General features: G+C 33.6%; 3 protein-coding genes across 5 annotated transcripts in view; 1 reads left to right on the forward strand and 2 right to left on the reverse strand.

Moving 5' to 3' along the window:
* Nucleotides 1-20,915, forward strand: part of LOC127835099 (uncharacterized) — a 327,076-nt gene that overhangs the window by 203,014 nt on the left and 103,147 nt on the right. The gene's annotated exons all lie outside the window — the stretch shown is intronic.
* LOC127835101 (uncharacterized) overlaps nucleotides 1-20,915 on the reverse strand; it is a 169,575-nt gene that overhangs the window by 13,604 nt on the left and 135,056 nt on the right. The gene's annotated exons all lie outside the window — the stretch shown is intronic.
* On the reverse strand, nucleotides 15,425-20,248 carry LOC127835107 (uncharacterized). Its single transcript, XM_052361422.1, has 2 exons — nucleotides 19,397-20,248; nucleotides 15,425-17,295 (listed from the first exon to the last, which is right to left on the reverse strand). Exons 1-2 carry the CDS (start codon nucleotides 19,755-19,757, stop codon nucleotides 16,481-16,483), a joined length of 1,176 nt encoding a protein of 391 aa, XP_052217382.1. The 5' UTR covers nucleotides 19,758-20,248; the 3' UTR covers nucleotides 15,425-16,480.

The following is a 20,915-nucleotide window of genomic DNA, read 5'->3' on the forward strand; positions in this document are numbered from 1 at the left end:
TGTGCATTTCTACATGGCATTTAAATATAATATTGTGTAAATGGCACGTAATTCTTCAAAATAAATATATGTGTACATTCCTTTTGTTAACGACACTATTATGAATAATACTGTCACTATTACTTTTATTAGTACAAACTTATTAAAAGCATTAACATCAATGTATTTGTAACCGTTCTTTGATCAAACACACTTCAACAAACCGTCAACTGCTGATCAATGATGACGTTTAATGACCACATAGATAGCAGCTGATCTGTGATCACATTCTAGTTATTGAGTGTGGGTAGTATTTTATATAGCTGAAGTTTTGTGTCACCAATAGCGCAGTTGAACACCGCCAGCCTATTCCTATCCCTAGGCACACATATGCTGCACGGGTACTTCATGTGGTGCCTGTATGTTCCCATTAGTGACTGCTCTAGACATGCCCTTCACGGTGTCGTACATGTACACTGTGTGAGCAAGCCTGTCGGTCAGTACTAACGTATTCTTGGACTGGACATACGCACTCAAACTATCACCTAATTTATACGTCTTCTTTGGAAACTCCACTTGCTGAAAGTCAGTCTCAACTCCGTCCACAGATATCATTTTAACATTACGGATATCATTGCTCGTACTCAGGACCATTTGTGTTGGCGTCTTGCAACATATAGAGAAGAAACTCGACGATGTTTTAATTTGCCTAGTCAAACCGATGACATTGTCTGAACTCACTGATAAAAAACGTAAACATTCAACACATGTCACTACTATTTCACAATTATACAAAACTGCTGCATCTTTGGGTGATGACCTGAACGTGTATGGTGTTCCGAGTCTCCTCAGTCCTTCGTTCAGTATCATATATTTCTTGTTATGATTATCCAAAGCTACCAGTCTTCCGTCCGACAGGAAGTCTAGTCCAGTGAGCAATGGTTCGCCTCTATTATCTTCAGACTTTGGTAGATTCAATGACACGATCAGCTCCAGGGTGACTGGCTTCGACTGGGATAGTGAACTGATGGAACTGGGATTTCCTGAATACAAAGTACAATATGGACTCACTATTTACCTTTCATTTATATTAGTAAAACGTGGGGTAAGTCAACGTACGACGCTCTTTAATTTCATGAAATAAACAAACTATTTTTATTGATAGTGAATGTGGTTTTTGCAAGGATGTAGCTGACATTTCGATTGAACAGTGTTCGCATGTAAATCAACTGGTGTTGTGATGATGTATGGTAAAACATTTAATCATGCCATTCAATAATAATATGCAAGATGTAGTTATTTTTCATACTTGGATGACTAATCGGATTAAATGCGACAGGTGCGAAAATCCAATAATTTAGCGTTTGCATCAAGACTATCAGCTAAGTGTTGAATGTATAGAAGTTTATTTTGCGAGCTATCGACCAACCGAAACGGCATTCTTGACATATATATATATACATTAAGATAACTATCAATGTTTAATGAACTGGATCAATTCGTAACAAAATAACACTTAACGCTTGATGAAATGTATACTTGAGTCTATTGAAGTAATTTGCATGCGATCACAAAGCAGGGTTGGCACCAATCGACCGCCCCCGGTTTTAACCGGCGGTTTTTACCGGTTAAAATCGCCCGGTCAATACTCCCGAAGTGGTCATTACTGGTCAATACTGGTCGATTGAACTTTACCCCCAATTTTAATTTATGGGGTAAACATGCCTAATCAAACAATATTGATAATATAAATTAAACAGACATGTTGCCAATAATGTCTTAAGCTATTAATACCCCCTATTGTATACCTGTTCATGCAATTTGTAGGCCAATCTCTCAAAATTTTGCAAATAAATCGAAGTTGGCCAATTTGATTTTTTCTGGTTGATTGAACTTTTTTTCAATTCTAATGAATTATGAAGCGCAGATAATTCTGTGCTTGATTCAACAAGAACCTGTCAATTACTGTGTATGAGTTGTTCCTCATACCCCACTGTCCCCACAGTCTTCTAACAGTCTTCTCACCTATACAGGTTGGGGCACCCAAAACTGATAATAGGGCCTTAAATGGCACCTTTTTGACACAATCTTTACTTGTCATGTATTTTTGAATTGATTTCTTTAAATACTTTTTAAACAAAATAGCGAATTTTTTTATGGATATAAGAATATAAAACATAATAAGAAAAAATTATTAAAAGAAAAAAATAATTGAAAAGAAGAGAAGACCCACAATTGGAAAACATTATTTGTTGGCAAAATCAAGAACTTTGATTGTTTATTCATTTGAATACCAATTGAACTTTTTAATATGAAAGGGGAAAAAAACTCTTAATACAGAAAGGAAACATGTTAGAAGTAACTATTAAATTAATAGCAAGTACAACGTAATCTTCTTGTGTGAGTGATATGAAATAGCCTAAGGGCAGATTTGCATAATTGTCAATATCAGAGACATAACACTGCATGCATTTTATTACCAACTTAGAGGCCAGATTTATAACCCTAGAATACACAAGAGTTCTGTTTGTCCATCTGCTTATCAAATAGATATATCAATAGATAAGTGAAATGCTATGGTACCTACAATAGTAATAATACTTTAGTAACAGATGTGATACACTGAGATAAAGATATTGCCTTAGTCGTTATGTATTTGAGGCTGTTTCCATAAATAATAAAGAAGTAACTTTTTACAGCTTTAAAGATTTTTTTTTACAATAAATAACTCAGAAAAAAGTTTATCAATTACAGAATAATTATTGATTTAATATAAAATGGTTCCTTTGTAATGTTTAAATGCTACAATTTTTAATCGACCAGTATTGACCAGTAAAGACCAGTAATAACCAGTATTGACCGGTTTTAACCGGGTATTGACCGCCGGCCCGGTCAATACTCAATTGACCGGTCAATATTCCAACCCTGACACAAAGTCGTTTTACTATTCACTTATGTATTTTATAGAGAATATTAGGTTAGCGTTGAATACAGAGAAGTTTATGTTGCGAGGCTTAGAACGCCGGAAGCGCGAGCCTTGGCGAGCGCTTTCGGTGTTCGAGCCGAGCAACATAAACTTCTCTGTATTCAACGCTAATCCTAGTATTCTATTTATCCCATTTGATTTTTTTCAACGTGACATTTAACATAAATAGATCTAATAACCTTAACAATAATTTTAATTCAGTCATAAAAGCGCTTAAAATCTATCAAATGTAACCATGCGTAGTGATATACATGTATTTGTTCTGGTACGCAAAATAGTCTTTAACAAATTCACACACAAACTGTAAAACAAGTAAAAATATCACCATATGCCTTCATTCAATTTTGCGCAGTATGCGAGTTTTAACACATTACGACCGCGAAAAGAAGATTTTACTTTACTATAATTCATTTTATTTTCGAAAGAAAATGATCAAAATCCAATATGGCGGCGATTGCTCCTGACAAAATGCTGTCGATGTCAACATACATGTACACCATCGACGACCTTGTTCTGGCTACCATAACTTTAAATGTCGCTTTTTATGATTTTTGACTGGCGCGACTTTGTACAGGTCTGTCAATACTAAATAAACTGTAGGCCTACGCTGAAGTTTCTTTAGCTATCGAAGACCTTGACAATTTTGACGAGTAAACAGACAATTGCAGCGACTGACACTTTATTTGACAAAATATACAGGGCAATACGTTTTCCGACTTCGGACGACGAATTTAAGGACGCGTAGATCGTGTTTTTTATAAAATGTTATGGGTATGCCGTGTGTGATCCGATGCATCAATGGCGCCCATGTTATAATCTTTTCCCCGAGAACAGGGAACGACAAAAGTACAAACAAAAATCAAAACACGTAAGAACTAGTATCTTACCTTTAATTATTTTTTAAAATCCATCTAATTATTCCATTTAACTCAATAACTGACGATTTTGCATCCAGGGTCTTTAATAATTATTTTAGCATAGTTAAATAAAGACCCTTATGCCATTCTATCACTTTATTCAAATGGGTTTATGAACGCGATAAACTTTCTTCTTCGTCACACGCTACGTCATGTACTCTACATTACTGCTGTTCAAATGAACCGGAGCAGTTTATCTAATAATAGCCGTTGGTAAACTCGGTTGCATTTGCAGATTTCTGCATACAAACATAATTATGTTATAAACTTGCACAATGTTTTATTTATCTATGGTAAATCCCCTTATTGTACGAGAAAATAATTTAATATATAAATACACAAAGAATGGCAAACATTCCAATACACAACAGATAAATGAGTAGAAAATACCCGTGTACAAAATGGGACGTTCCCAATTCCAGTGTGGTGCTATTTTTACCATCTTATACTTTACACAGCTCTATTCCTAACGTGAATTAAATAGGAAAGCAAACATAGCAGATTATTCATGAACTGTGCGATATGTGTATGGCTTGTTGTACATTCTTAATGTTTAAGTTAAATGTCAAAAGTATATGCTTTGGTTATAAACAATGCACATTACACGAAATAAGGAAAATGTGATCAATTGACAATTCAGATATGTCGACATACAGTACATGTAGAAAACATGTGAAATAAGTCGCGTTTATAATAAATCGTCAAAAAAATGGGGAAAATGACGCAATAAGTATGTCATTTTATGACGCCATCAATCAGCTGATTCATTATACGGATGGCGAAAAATTATGTCATATGACTAGATTTAAAGGTTGAAGGTCGAATAATGTTGAAGCTTAAGTTTTGTCGACTTTGTTTCTTATGTAAAAATAATTCAGTGATAAAGTAAATATAAATAAAAAAATAACAAAACAAAAATCGTGTAATTTTATATTTTATTTCAACATTTCTTTTGGTGAATATGTCATATATATTTTTTTTTCTGCAAAATATGCACATTTTCTTCTAAAATTCGATCAATGAACCAAACAATATCGACCTAATTTTTGCGCATATCGCATGACGTCATTTAAAAAGTAGTCCGTGCACGCGACAGGTATATTCCACAGGGCTGAATACAAGCAAGTATATTCCACAACGTGTTATACCGTCAATGTCGCGGTGAAAATGGGATAAAATTCGTTAATGTATTTCACGAATATCCATGGACAGTGTTGCTTAGGTTACAATATAGCATGTGCATTCAGCACGCCGTAAAAGACGACATATTCTCGGCGAGGGCACCGATGCCTCATCCAAGACGACGTTTGGTTTGATAAGCTTTGTGTTTATTAAATAATGCTACCATTTGCAAGAAAATACTTCTTTATGTAAATATGCCAAACTCAAGAGTTATTATATACTTTCCGAGAGAATGCGAGTACAGCTCGAAACGTGTATTTGTGAGGAAGATTTAAAGTTTATGTTGCTTTCTCTAAACAATAAAACCATTTTTATAGAATCGATATTTTTTAAGAAGTTCGTAATTGTATTATAACAGATTCAACACACTGATGTGATTAGGGGTAGATACGCACCGTTCCACGCGATTTCAGTTTTTTTAACGACGCTGCCATATAACCATAATCAGTGTAAGTAGCAAAATAATCAGACCATACTGATTCACTCTCGGCGCACATATATTGATAGTCAGATTCAGATACATAGCAACATGCGTTCATCCACACACAAAAGTACACGGAATTATACAATATACGTGCAGATGGTTTATTAACATTACTTTCCGTGTTCTGTTTAAATGGGTTTGACTTATTTCCGGATGAGACATGGAAATAATACAAGTACAGTTTGTTAAGAGTCAATGCATGTTGAGCTTAATGGTCTTACGTGTTTACTTTCATATCTGTAGGTCTGCAGCGCAAAATGTATTAAATATATACACAATATATTGTAATACTCGATGGAGGGATCATGCAACATCAAACTCGTTCTTATAAAAAAAATCGAAAGAACTATCTTTATAATTGAAGGTTAATATGTTATGATTGTAACCTCATATTACTATGCTTTACAAAAACCAGCATTTGTATTACCTTATTTAATATGATTATACTCACGTATACAAAGTATTAATATTTAAATAAATACCTCTTCGTTCCAAATTCACTTTCATGAATTGTTTTCCCATTTCAAGAATCAACAACAGCTCTCCCGTATATGACAATGTCACTTTTGATGAAACTTGCGTCATTCGTTGTTTGTTTATTTTAGATTCGATCGTTTTATTTTTCTCCTCAACCTGTTTGGAAAATATAAACTTTTGCTGAGGTGTCCCGTGGTCTGCAATAAAAGAGCACATTGGCAATAGTTGGTTTATTTCTTCCATAACTTTTGCAGATACAGATTGCATTTTACCAAGTATCTTCACCTCTTCACTCTTTAAAGCAATTGCTTCGGTAAGCAATTCACGTTTCGCATCGTCAAAGAGTTTCATCATACATTTCAATTTCAATTTTAACAATGACTGTTTCAATCCGTGTAGCGGTGCTTCTTTCTGCCTTGAAATGCTGGCTATTTCATCCAATTTGTAACACTTCCGGTGTGCCAAAACGCATGTAGTACAGCAGAGCTTAAAATGATCTTCACAGTAAAACTCGAATCCTTTACCATGCTCCGAACCTTTGTCCATTCCATTCATGTCCACTACCACAGTGGACGATTCCTTGTCCTGAATACTGACCACATCATGCTTCCCTCCTTTATAAACGACGTGTGGATTTCTGCAAGTTTCACATATATACTCGTTTCAATTTTTGCACAAAACAGTAGCTGCTTTCGCTATATTGGCTTTCATACATGGTTCGCAAGATTGTTTTACGGCACAATCTCCAAAAAAGTCGCTTGCGTTGCCTCGGTTTGATTTCTGTATTCCGCCTGTTGCCATTGCAAAATAGTTTGTTTTAACCTATGTCTACTTTTGATTTCAAAATTAAAGGTTTTATATCAATACTTCCGATATCTATACAGCATACACAGACAATTGTGTCCATCGATTCGCGGTACTTAAAACTGTATCTAAACTTGTTTTTATACACCAAATACTTTGTTAAATTTTAATTTAATGTTCTTTTTCACCACCCGTCTGCACTAAACAGTCAATATATAGCGAATCGCATTAAATATTCTCGCATTATTTGTTTTTCTTCGCAACCGTTCCAGAATTAGGTCATTACTCAATTATCTCCCCTGAATGCTCTTCTTCAGTGGGTATAAGACAAAGACTGGTTTCACTACATATAGTAACAGTCTTCACCGAACACAATTTAGGGGAACATAACCCGTCTTTAATATATTGCCGAATCTCCGATTTCTGTCGAATTTATTTGCTTTGATCTTTTCGATATCTTACTGTTATTATTATCCTGACAAATCACAAACGCTTGTTAAAAAATTATTTGTTTTAAACACTATAGTTGGCATCTCTATTCTTCAAGTATTCTCGCGGTATTTCAATAACGACACCCTACTGTTTATGTATCAGAATTTGTGAGGCATTTTCCATTCGCTCTCAGAAAGAAGTTTTACGTTTGATCATGAGCAATATTCTGGTAAGTTGTCGTTGTTACCCACCAGAAACACATTTATTCACAAATTTTTAAGATATTCAGATCTAACTTTTTAGTCTTTTAGCTTTGATTTTTAAAGTAATTTCACCTCGTCTGCTCGCACTTTACCGATATCACAAAAGGTTACATATCACTATAAATAGTTTAGGCCTAAAACCACAAAATCCGATACCGTTACAATTTTCGTACCACAATCTTACGTAAAAAATCTTCCAGATTCAAAATCAACAAAAAACAAGACATTTATAAATTGTTTACATTATTGATCAAATTTTATGATATTTGTTGGTTTTCCGTTTTTAGAAGCTGTTCTGCCAAGGCAAGAGCTGGGCATTATACAAGCCATTATATCCAGCAAAACTGACAGTTTGGGTTTACAGAAATCAACAAAGGAGGGATTCCCGAACTTTCAAAATTTCCAAGCTATACACACAGTTACTATCTGTGGTGATCTTTATTGGTTCAGTTTGTTTACTTGGATGGAACATGTGTGAACTTTTATAGAACTTTGAAAAGTCTATATATGTCTATCTATAAACAAAAATCAGCTATGGTATAATAAGATCAGATGTGCAAACAATGTCAAAGGGATGTTAAATTAACAATTTGAAGGCAATTATGCTGAAAAAATATGAAAAGTTTCCATGCAAATTTTGTCTGTATATCGACAACTGTCTGCCGATTATTGTCAAACTAGTAATACAAAACTTACCACAAGTATGTAAAAGCACTAAGTACCAGTGATCATTTTTAGTAAGATAGTGTAATTCTAAACAGTAGCAAATAGCTTGTTTAGTAAATGCATAATGCAATTAATATGATTTCCGTTCTATTGTGTAATTAATAAATTGGTTGTTACTTGCTAATCCATGATAAATGTTTTATGGCTAGTGCAAAACCAGCAATGCTAATTTTGTAAAAGGTAATACAATAACACCACTTTGTAATTTCATATACGTAAATATTCTTGAAATGTAGGTTGATGAGTTTTACTTATTTTGTATATTTTTTATATTATGTGCAAATAAATGATGTGAGTGTTTTGTATATCCACACAATACCACATATCTTTTTTTATATGTACTGTATTATGTGTTATTTGAATGTTTAAATAAAAAAATATGGATGATATAACATGATGCATTCTAATATTTGCATTCAAATTGTAACTGTAGAGCTAAGTGTATGCAGTTTAGACTGTGATTTTAGAATTGCTACAAAATGGCTAGTTTTTTTAGTGGCGACACAATTTAAACTATTCAACAATAGTTTGCGAAAGAAAATTAGAAACCTGCAAGATACCTGTATTTATTTAATATTTTAATTGCGAAACAAGTATGTTGTTATGCTGTTACACATAATTATACATTGATAATAAATAAGAAGACAATTAGTGGTGTTAACGTTTCCCAACAGTAGGAATCATTCTTCTGATGAAGTCAATGGTTTACAGACGAAAGCTCCAGGTATGGCTTTCAATACGTAGTGTGTGTTATTTGGCAGTCTAAAACTTATTGGATTAGAAAAAATCCTGTCAAATTTGTCAATCAAAATTGATTTGACACATCACATGTACTGTATGCTAAATGCAACAGCTTTAGCAAGCTGTCGAGTTGAATTGAGACATTTGATGAAACAAACTGGTTCCTGGGTAGGACCAGTACTTAGTGTCTATATGACGTACCATGACGTCGAAAGTCTACAAGACCTACTAGGTAGAACGAAATGTACTTCGACGTACAGTTTTCACCGACCCTTGGGTGTTAGCCAATCAGAAGACACCTTACATCTGTTGCTTTTAGAGATATTTGACATTGAATATAAGTATTATTATTATTTATACCAAATTATGCGACTATCGACCGCTTACTCATAGATATTGTGCGTATTTATTAAACATTATTATTATTATTATTTATACCAAATTATGCGACTATCGACCGCTAACTCATAGATATTGTGCGTATTTATTGACCTGGCGTGGCGGAATTAACCTCTGACTTATGCAAGTTATGGTTATCACAAAATACGACCAACGGAGAGGTTATAATACATTATTTATCCCGTTAATGCTTGGTAACTGTTTGGTTACCGTTGGGAATTTCCTACACAGTAATGCACTGGACGGTCGTGATACTCCGCCCCGCATGATCAATAAATACTCACAATATGCTGAATAATTTTAATTTTAAAAAGGTAACAATTGAATCTTCTTCAAATTTGTATATAATCTATTTCAATGCATTAATACTTGAAACTTCTATGTGTTGTTTTTTTGCCATTATGATATTTTTTATTCATTTTGTCCTCAATTAAAAAAGAGATTTTAAACATTTATCTTCACGGCTCAAGAGACTAGTGTTTTGATTGGCTGTTCAAAAAATGTGTATGTCGAAGTACAAACATGTATGTCGAAGTACAAATTGTACTTTGACGTACAAATATATACTTCGAAGTGTATTTTATATTTATGTCGACGTACAATTATTGTACTTTGACGTACATTTCTCTTTTTAACTTGTAGGTCTTCTTGACTTTCAACCCAAATGGTACGCCATAGTATGTCTTTAGGATTATCTAAAGAATGCTCCCACTTAAGAGATCAATACAGAGACCTCCCAGTGACTAAGCCAGTAAGCAGACACCCCATCCGCTATATCACAGACACCGAACCAGCTATAAATTCCTGTGGCTAGAAAACAAAAAATATAAGATGCTAGATCTTTAAGCTTGGAACATGTAACTTGTTTTAAGATTGATTTTTTTTGGATGCATTACTTAATTATTGCAACAATTATAATATTTTGAACACAATCATGTCAATATATTTATTAAAAATACATAGTTATCACAAAAACTTAAAAAGCTTTTGCCCGTAAATTAGGTAGCACCTATAATCATATTATCGTCAATCCCAAGGGTGTTATCATAAACGCGTCCGTAATTCGTCGACTACCTCCGGAATACAAGATATGAAACATTGTCTGTTTAAAGGTTTTCTCTTCTATCTTATGTGTACTTTGTCCTTTTAACAAATATATACTTCAGCAAATAATAAATGGAATAGTATACCAACCATAAAAACAGTCTTAAATACACTTTGTAACATAGGTACACCTATTTTAAAGCAACATACACTTTTTCCCTTTTTTTGACACTATTTTAAACATATTTTACCCATATCAACCATATTCTTGATAGATGCTGTGTACCATAACCATATAAACCATAATCGGGAAAAATGTTTAAACAGATATTCTCTTTTTGATGTATTTAAAAAAAAAATCTGTTTTATGCAAAATACATCATGTATACGAGGGAAATAACAAAATGGAATTACATAAAATAATGGTAGTTTAAAGATGTTATTCGGTAAACCCCAAGACATCATCAGATCAATGATCACATAACAAAGTCAGTCTCAACTGCGTTAACAGATATCATGTTATCATTATGTCGTGCTGCTCAGGTGTGTATTCAATGTGTGGATTCCTGCACGCTTCGCCGTGATACTTGTTACAATCTTACAGAATACAGTGCGGATTCAGACATGTTGGTTTTCACTCAGGGTTAACATGATTGTGTAATAGCACACTCGCCAGTTAAGTCGCTTGCGTTGCCTCGGTTCGAATCTTGTAGCACTCAAGAAGCAATTACAAAATGAATAAACAAACCTCTTCTTTTGATTTAAATGCTCACTATTTATTTACGTTTAATATTTAACATAGCCGATCGTCCACGATTTAATTGTATATATATACTCAAAACTGTTCTGAATACACACAAGCCCTTGAAAATTCCAGATAAACGTCCCACATCTAATTTCAACTGAACTTTACACTCATTACCAACCTCTACGTGCCCAACCGCATATGCAAACGGGGGCTGATTTGACAATCTGCTAACTATTGAATACAAGGCCACTACATGTACATGTAATGATAAGTTAACCGATTAAATGTTTACCCGCCTTTAGTATTTCAACTGTCTCAAGAACATAATCAGTGTTTTGATAACGTTGACCTTCACGAATATATGTATCTCGAATAATGTTTTGTAATCACATTCTTATGTATCATGGGTATTCTGATGGATCTTTATCAGCTAATATAGTTGAACGATAATTCAACATCCATATTTGAACGAATAATGCTACCTGAGTTTAAATGTATCACAGTTACTCAACGCCTTTTAATATAGCCTAAGAAAGCGGTATGTAATCGCATTTAAATAAAAGTTCCTTGATACGCTCCTTTGTATGTGTATAAGCTCATATCATGATGTATGTTATCTAGCATGTAGCAAAAACATTACTAAAAGCATAACTAAATGTATTTACATTAATCATAATTATTTTATAAAATCCCGATTATTCGTGACATGTTTATTTTGGAGTAGGTCGTGCAAAAGAACATGATGTGCCGTAAATGCGAAAAATAGTAACGTGTGTTCAAAATTGCGGCCAAAGGCTGATTTGTCGATGTTGTCGTCCGAACTTTTGAATGATTTGTATTTTTACCATACTATTCGTCATTATTCTTACGGGCAGAATGATCTACTGATATCCATACACAATATTAAACAAGTTATTGAATACTTTATATATATATACGCATGTGCCTGATTGTTTACGATTGACTCGGTTCATGGTATGTGCATTTTTATGTCATATTTATTGTTTTCTTGGCAGTTTTCATGGAAAGTTGGCTTCATAGAACCATCATAGTTTACCTTGCATGAACACACTGATGCTTTAAACATGCAATCAAAATTATGCATCTCAACATTCGAAAAATAACCCAAATTGTCTTAACTGGTGAGCACAGTAACCCCGCTTTTCGTGATACTTATAAATAAGAATGATGTTGATGGGATGGAGAAAAGGAAAGTTATGGTGTTGTTAGGTTGCCATTTAGCTAATTGTGGTCTAGTACATTTTACTGTTATACGTAATGACTCGTAAAATGTATTTTATTTGTGAAGAAGTATTTGTACAAACAAACCAAATCCAAAGCACCTTTAAACGAACAAAACATTGATTGGATGATAATGTTTAACTATGATACATGAGTTAAGCAATAATTTGTCATCGTCTAAGTCTCAAATGTTACAAAACTAGAATTGATATTCCCATAGGGATTAAATTGTTTTTCTCATTAAAACAAAAACAAAATTTGATTTTAAAATTTCAAACAAAAATATTAACCAATATATAATTTTAAGACAATGCCAAATAACCAAAGTTTCTTGCTTAAAGCAGTCGGAAGAAACGTGTTTGCACTGTCAAACTGGCAGTTTCAACGCTGTAACGGTCTCTATTGTAAAGAACCATCTAATAGGTCTGAATGACAAGCTTATTAACGCTTTATCAAAATAATAAAAAAACAAATGTATTACAATATTTAAACCATAAACAGTTCTAATAACAAATACATATGCACATAATCATGTACAACATGCCTACATACATTACTATTGAACCCTATTGACGAGTGTGTTGTTAGTGTTGTTGTTTTTAGCAATTAGATTGTCTTGGCTGTCTTAATTAATTTAAAATAACCTCCTTGAAAAGTAACAAAAGCATTTTCTTTCAAACGTCTTCATTATGTTTTCATATCCACCATATATTAATGTTTGTAGTGTAATTACGCTTGTTACTTTCCATTATGCATATTTTAGTATTATGTCTGCATGACAAGCTTTTTTTAGACACACATCTATTTGTTTATTTACCGATCGCTTCATAGAACGATCGACCGCGCATTTATTTTATAATAACAATTTACGAAATTGCAGTTGTTATATGACCGCCGTAATTAATTTGATGAAAGTAATACAATCATTAATTATGAAACGCAATTTATATGACCATTATCGTGCATGCGCCGAAGATAATACATTTCCCAAGTATCAAAATTGAATTGCTTTGTTTATGAAAATCATCATATGACTAATCTAATTTTCAACATTTAATACATTTAATGAGCATAATTATAAACATTATCAAATCGTATTGAAATGCAAGTGAAAAAACTGTCATGATTATAAATGTTGACCAATCATAATGCAAGCAATTATATTTACACTAGGCATGAACATAGATAGAAATATATATTTTAAAACATTTAATAATATACAAATGTACAATACATGATTTATAAAACATGTGAATATATTTATAAAGAGAATAACACATATATTTATACATCAAGAACCATGGGAAAATAAACTCAAGACTGACATGACTGGTTTCATACCAAACCCTTAAAATGACATAGAGAAATCATAATACAGGTTGTGTCAACTTATGATTTCCACTATCTGACTTAAGAACGAATACTCATATTATAAAATTATATCATAATTCTGTATAAGGGATTTCATTCTTAGTGGGTTATCTAGGATGTTTAAGTGTCACAAAAACTGAAACAATTTCCGCTCAATAAATGTACAATAAATTTGAATATATACTTTCAAGCATATGTTTATATATACTGTATAGCATTCCATTTATTAAGCTTGCATATGGTTCAGTCAACCTCAATGGTATAAAAATAAGAAAACAAAATATTCCTCGCTTATACGTTATACCAATAGGAATCCCTATGTCGATCAGTCAGTCTATTTTTCCGTCTATGTATTTCAATGCTTATCTGCTCTCTTTGCAAACAAACAAAACTTAAATATAATTGCACATCTTGAGAAAGTGTGTCACATGAAATAACTACATAAATGTATCACACTGTTCATATATTGGGTCCAAAAGTAACAATACAATTTTTTAATCGTCAAAAAAGTGCCAGTCTTGTTTCTTACGTCTCTACGCATTCAAAAACTTCGGTACAGTTTTTCAAAAATGTAAGCCTATATGATAAGGTATGACGGGAACAAGAACGACATTGCTGCCTTTAGGTAAAGGTCGTATTTGTTTGTCACACTAGACAACTTCATAGTCAATATGATCTTGTTATAGTTAATATGTCATATGAATCAAAGGATTTTAACATAAATCATCAAACATATAATCCAATTAAAAGATAGTGTGTCGACAACACTCAGATCAGAAGAAAATTATTATTAGCACTTATTTCTTACATATTTCATAAATCAGTATGTGGGAAATTAATGACCTTGCCACCTTCAATAAACGCGTTTGTTTAAGCATTGATGTTTGTTTCCAGACCTAACCGTCAGATTGTCCCACGTGAACTTAGAGTGAACACGAGTGACTTTCTAATAGACGATGTACAGCACGTGAGTGTGGTGGCACGCAAGATACTTCAATGTTATGTAATATGGAAATGAGGGTAGCGGGCCTTATCATGGACCATCCGCACAGCCGTAAACGTATCATTCTGTCGGAAAATGACAAGATAATGGATAAAACAGAGCTTTTAACTGGTATTTTCTGGCAATATTAACTGTATTATTTCATTTAAGACATGCTTATTACAAAATGCTTGATAACTGTGCCTTACAACCTTACAACATATATCTGAGTTTTTCCCTGGTCACAGAGAGAGCATTGATTGACAAGGAAGCGGTGATGCACAGACGGACAAGCCGAGCTGAGACTGCTAGTCCAAAGATAGACGAGGACAAACAATTATGATGACATTTTTGCTATAGTTATATCATACTAAAATACCAAAATGCGATTCCTGTTCTATGGAGGTCGTATACATAGTAATGTAATTTTAAATGTGATTCTTTTAGTGACCATGTTGGCTATTAGATTCATTTAAACTGTAATCAGGCTTTAGTGACCTTGCTATCATAGTGGTTGTATATATATATAGATATATATATATATATATATATATATATATATATATATATATATATATATATATATATATATATATATATATATATATATATATATATATATATATATATATATCTATCTATATATATATATATATATCCTGTCGTCTTGCTTTACTCACGCCGGTATTATACGTTTACGGTGTAGAATAATTTTTCTACGTGGATCTCACCTGGATAGGTACACAGGATTTATGGGACTTTTTTGGGACAGATTTCAGTGTCACTGTGATAAACATAAAACTGAGAATGTTATTTAGTTAAAAATACATTCACAAGTATGCAATATTCCTAAATGATTCGATATATTACAGCTGAAGTGGGCTGAAAGGTCGAGAGCAGATGATTTGAGAAATATGTATTTCGACTTGTCCAAGCACAAGCCTTTCACCTCAATGAAGTCTAATATCCATTCAATAGCAATCTAACACATGAACATTAACTGTAGTGGACACACTTGCAAATTCATTTTAAATGCCTAAAGCCATATACATTGTAGTTCGTTTGATAGTCGTGTCAACAGTTGTAAATGTGTAAATGAAGAGAGAGATATTTATCTTGGTGAACTACGTGATGGGACAGAAAAATACAATATAACCAGAATAGTTTATATAAATTGTATACAAATATTTGTACAGTTAATTGAATAAGTTATCGAAGTTCAGCATTTGCTTACGATAACTATAGAAGTTTGGTAACTTATAAATATATATTTAGGATCAGTTATACAATTATTCCTTATAATACCTAAAGTTTGCCTGTTTGCCTTAAACAATTGGTTGACACACACCGAAAGACAAAATGCAGTTCAATCCAAAGAAAGCATTTTTTCAACACTTTTTAAATATTGTACAACTGGCATTTAGTTCCTAAAAACTATGGTCTGTGAAGATTTATATTGTTCCCGTCAACATCATGCGCAACAGTGTAATAATTAATATTATTTATATAACCTTTTACAAAATATCATTCACATCAATTTATTTGTGTTTGTCATATGATCAACTATATACTTACGCATAAATTGATTGTAATTTGATGAGTCTTTTCAATGATTACCTAAATTATATAACGTCAGTGATCACATTCTAGTGATTAAGTGCAGGTAATATAATTTATATAACTGCAGTTTTTTTTGCGCCTTTCTAATTGTTTGCCACCGCAAGCATGTTTCCATCCGTAGAAACACACAGGCTAAACGGATGCTGCATATATACAGGGTATTTACCAAGTATTTCACCGCCAACAGTCAGGTGCACGATGGAATTATTCAACGAACTGCACACCAGCACTGTGTCACTAGGTCCGACACAGGCACCCCGTGGTTCTTTTATGTTCCTATCAGTGACTGCGTTAGTCGTTCCCTTTACGGTGTTGTACATGTAAACTGTGTGAGCGAACCTGTCAGTCAGTAATAACGTGTTCTTGGGCTTGACATATGTGCTCATACTTTCACCTTGTTTGTACGTTTTCTTATGAAACTCCAGGTGATCAAAGTCAGTTTCAACTCCGTCCACAGATATCATTCTTACATGACAGGGATTATTTGACGTGCTCACGACCATATTTGTTGGCGTAATGCAGCATATAGAGAAGTATTCACACGATGTGCTGATTTCCCTTGTCAGACTTATTACATTGTCAGAATCAACTGACATGATACATATTATCTTTTGTTTACCCATCGTCAATGCTAGTTCACTCCGAGAAAAAACAACTACGTCTTTTGGAGATGACTTGAACGTGTACGGTGTTCCAAGTCTCTGCAACCTCTCATTCAATATCATACATTTCATATTTATGTTATCCGCGAGTACAAGTCTTCCATCCGGTAGGAAGTCCAGTCCACTTAAAAATGGTTCATGATCATCATCTTCAGTATTTGATAGATCCACGGAGAAGAGCAGCTTTAGGGTAATTGGTTTCGGTTGGAGTGGCGACCTGATGGAACTGGGATTTCCTAAAAAGTATTATTATTATATTCATTATTTTATAATAACTATCATTATTATTAGTTTTCAATTCTTCTTCCTCTTCTTGTTATTATAAAAAGTTGTATTGGATGATTACTAATACTACTAGTAAAGTGTTAAGTCAGATGATTATTCAGATTTTTAATGTATTTAAACACTGATCAAACGCAAAAAAGTACACTCTAGACCCACTTTATTTAATTTTTAGTAATATTTTGGTCTTATTCAATGCGATACTATGTGATTTCATAATAAAACACAATGTTTGCTGATATATGACAAATTTTAATTTGCTGGGATGAAGCTTATAACTTGGTTGGATTGTGTTCACAGGTTTATAAACCGGCATGTTATGCATGTATGTGAAATGTTGTTCTGTATTGACTATGATGGTCAATATTTCAAACGCCACTCATAAAGAACATAATTACCCGTGAATTTCCTATTTCACATGTTCTAGTGCCAGCAATCATGTATGGCAAGCGGTTCGACGCATATTCTAAGAAACTAGGTTTTTAATGAGAACCAAGGTTCTAACCAGGACTTATGATCCCAAATGAAATATTGTGTTCTAATAAAAATTAAGAATATCCGAGAGAAAAACTGTCGATAATCTAGGTTATTGTGAAAACCTTGGTTATCAAACGAGAACTTTGGTTCTCGCAAATTGTTTTGGCTTTATTATCTGATAACTTAAGTTCCAGATTTGAAAACCTATGTTTTCATGAAAATGTGTGTTTTTATAAATATTCGTGATGTATGACTGAAAACAGGGGTTCTGAAATGATAAGTTAGTTTCTCATGAGAATCTAAGTTCTATGAGTCTATGTGCGTCGTCTCGCCGAGAACATGGGTTCTCGAGCGTAAACTAAGGTTTTCAAATTAGATCACAGGTTTCTGAATTTATGTTAAGCGTCTGCGAGCCGACGCGTTATTTTGGGAACCTAGGTTCTCATGAGAACTATGGTTCCCAACTGAAAACCGCGGATTTTGTATTAAAGATGAGAACTTAAGTTCTCTTCATGAGACCTATGGTTTTCACAGATTATTTAACGTCTATCGAAACCTTGGTTTTCAAATAAAAACCTAGGCTATCGCCATTTGATGCATATTTTATGATAACTTGGGTTCTGGTGAAAACCTATGAGATCGAATAAAAATTTGGGTTCTGGAAGCCATGTGCAATCTTCAAGCGAGAACCTTGGTTCTCAGTAACAACCTAGTTTCTTGGGAGTATGCGTCGAACCGCTTACCATAATCATGCGTAGAAAAACTTGACATGTGACAATGATGGTAAGAAACTTTTCTTGTTTCATTAAAAGCAAGCGCTTTGACAGCTCTGGTGTCTCCACACTGACGAGAGAATGCGTGACGCACAGTGACCCCAAATAAAAGCTGCCATACATATTCAGCAGTTAAATAGTTAGTTCACCACTGAGGACCACATCTATCGCCCATCAATGGCTGGTGACCTCCTAAGGAGGCTCCTAGAGATACTTGATCCTCACAAAGACACATGACCAGACGCATTTTCCATGAAAGAGAAATACGCAAACCGGCCAACTATCTCCCAATCTCTCTGACATTCGTATGCTTCGAACTCATAGAACATATTATCCACAGCCTGGTAATGTCTCATCTAGAAAAACACAACATATTGGTAAACCAACCACACGTCTGTCTGCGACGACGCAGCTGTGTGTCGCAACTTACCATAACCATGTCCTTATGTTTTTCTACTTAAAATAAGCCATATGTCACGTGACCGTAAAATAAAGGGAGTAAGCGATGCCATTAGAAGCTAATTTGCGGACTATATATGTTGAATATTGATCTGATATACTTTTCTGTTCGGGTCTCCCAATAACTTTAGGTCTCACAATATCAGAAAATATAAAATGCGACATTTAAAGTGATGGTTGCCAGAAGTAAAAATAACTTTACAAAACACTACTTTTATAAGCTAAGGATATAATATGTTTAGATGTTATTCACACAATATGCTATACGAAAACCGGCCTTGGTATAAAATGATTTTGCATGGTTTAATTAACGTATTAACATTTAGATGTATTTTAGTATTAATACCTTTTCGTTCAAAATTAACATCAATCACATGTTTGCCCATTTCCAGAAGCGACGATAGCTCTCCTGGAAACGACATCATCACTTTAGATGAAAATTTCGTCTTTCGTTGTTCGTTTATATTGTATTCGATAGTGTTATGTTTCTCCTCTATCTGTTTTGTTAATATAAACACTTGCTGCGGTGAACCGTGTTGTGCTATAGCAGAGCACATTGGCAATAGTTGATTGATTACTTCATTATTGGTTGAAATAACATATTGCATTTGATCAAGTTTTTTCACCTCTTCACTCTTCAAATCTGTTGCCTTTATAAGCAATTCATCTTTCGCCGCGTCAAACAGTTTTATCAAACGATCCCTCATTTCGTCGACTTCTTTTGATACTTCTAAAACTGACGCATTCAACTGTTTTTCAAAATTCTTACATTCGGCAACAATAACGTCTGCATCCGATTTTAATTTGACCAATGACTCTTTCAATCCAAGCAACGCTTCTACTGTCTGCTTGGAAATGCCAGCAATTTTATCTAAAGTGTCACAATTCGATGTGCGATAACACAGGTAGTGCAGCAAAGCTTAGAATGATCTTCACAGAAAAATTCGAATCTTTTACCATGCTCCGAGCACTTGTCCATTTCTTTCATGTCCACTACATCTGTACGCGATTCTTTTTCCTGAATACTGATCACGTCATGCTTCCCTGATTTATTTTCGATATGTGACTTTCTGCAAGTTTCACAAAGACACTCGTTGCAGTCCTTGCAGAAAACAGTAGCTGCTTTTGCTATGTTGGTTTTCATACATGGTTCGCATGATCGTGTAACGGCACACTCTCCAATAAAGTCGCTTGCATTGCCTCGGTTTGCATCCTGTTGTCCGCCTGTCGCCATTGTGAACTGGATGTGTCAACCTATGTCTTCTTTCGATTTTAAAGATCAATATTTAGAAAAGCCTCATCTCTCTATATATACATAAAGTAGTTTAAACATAGATATGTTTTTATATAATACAATTCGTATTAGGAAAATATTAAAACGGAAAAAAAATATTCGTATAGAGTTTATCCTCTAATTATTATCCACGCAGAATAATTTCCATCGAGTTCCAGTACTTAACGCTTAATCCTAACGTGAGTTATTAAACCAAACACCTCGTGTATTTTTTTTCAGTTAAAACGACTCTGTCTGTTCCATATAGTCAATATCCAGATACAGTCTTATCTCAACAAAGTAATACAGAAAACCAGAAAATCTATTTTTTCTTGTTTAAAAGTATTATATATCTTAAAAAGTATCTAAATTTACTGATGATATCAACATGATTTATAAACTGAACGCCCTGTGTTCAAAAATCCGAATGCACTTTGTCCTCAATTTCAATCTACGAGCCAATAAATGAACTCACAATCGCGTTCGAAATTCGGCAACAATATTCGGTATATATCTGATAGCAAATTGATTAAAAGTTTAAAGGTAAGTTTTCAATCGTCCTGTCAAATTGCGCTGTCGCCGTAATCATTCG

Source organism: Dreissena polymorpha, chromosome 6, assembly GCF_020536995.1.
Source record: "Dreissena polymorpha isolate Duluth1 chromosome 6, UMN_Dpol_1.0, whole genome shotgun sequence".
Taxonomy (NCBI): Eukaryota; Metazoa; Mollusca; class Bivalvia; order Myida; family Dreissenidae; genus Dreissena; species Dreissena polymorpha.

Bases quoted from the DNA above. Each gene is read 5' to 3' on its own strand.
- LOC127835107 (XM_052361422.1), bottom strand. From the start codon at position 19,757: ATGAGGGATCGTTTGATAAAACTGTTTGACGCGGCGAAAGATGAATTG. The intron at 17,296-19,396 runs GTATTAATACTA...AATACTTTTTAG, and splicing joins TGTTAATTTTGAACGAAAAG to GAAATCCCAGTTCCATCAGG.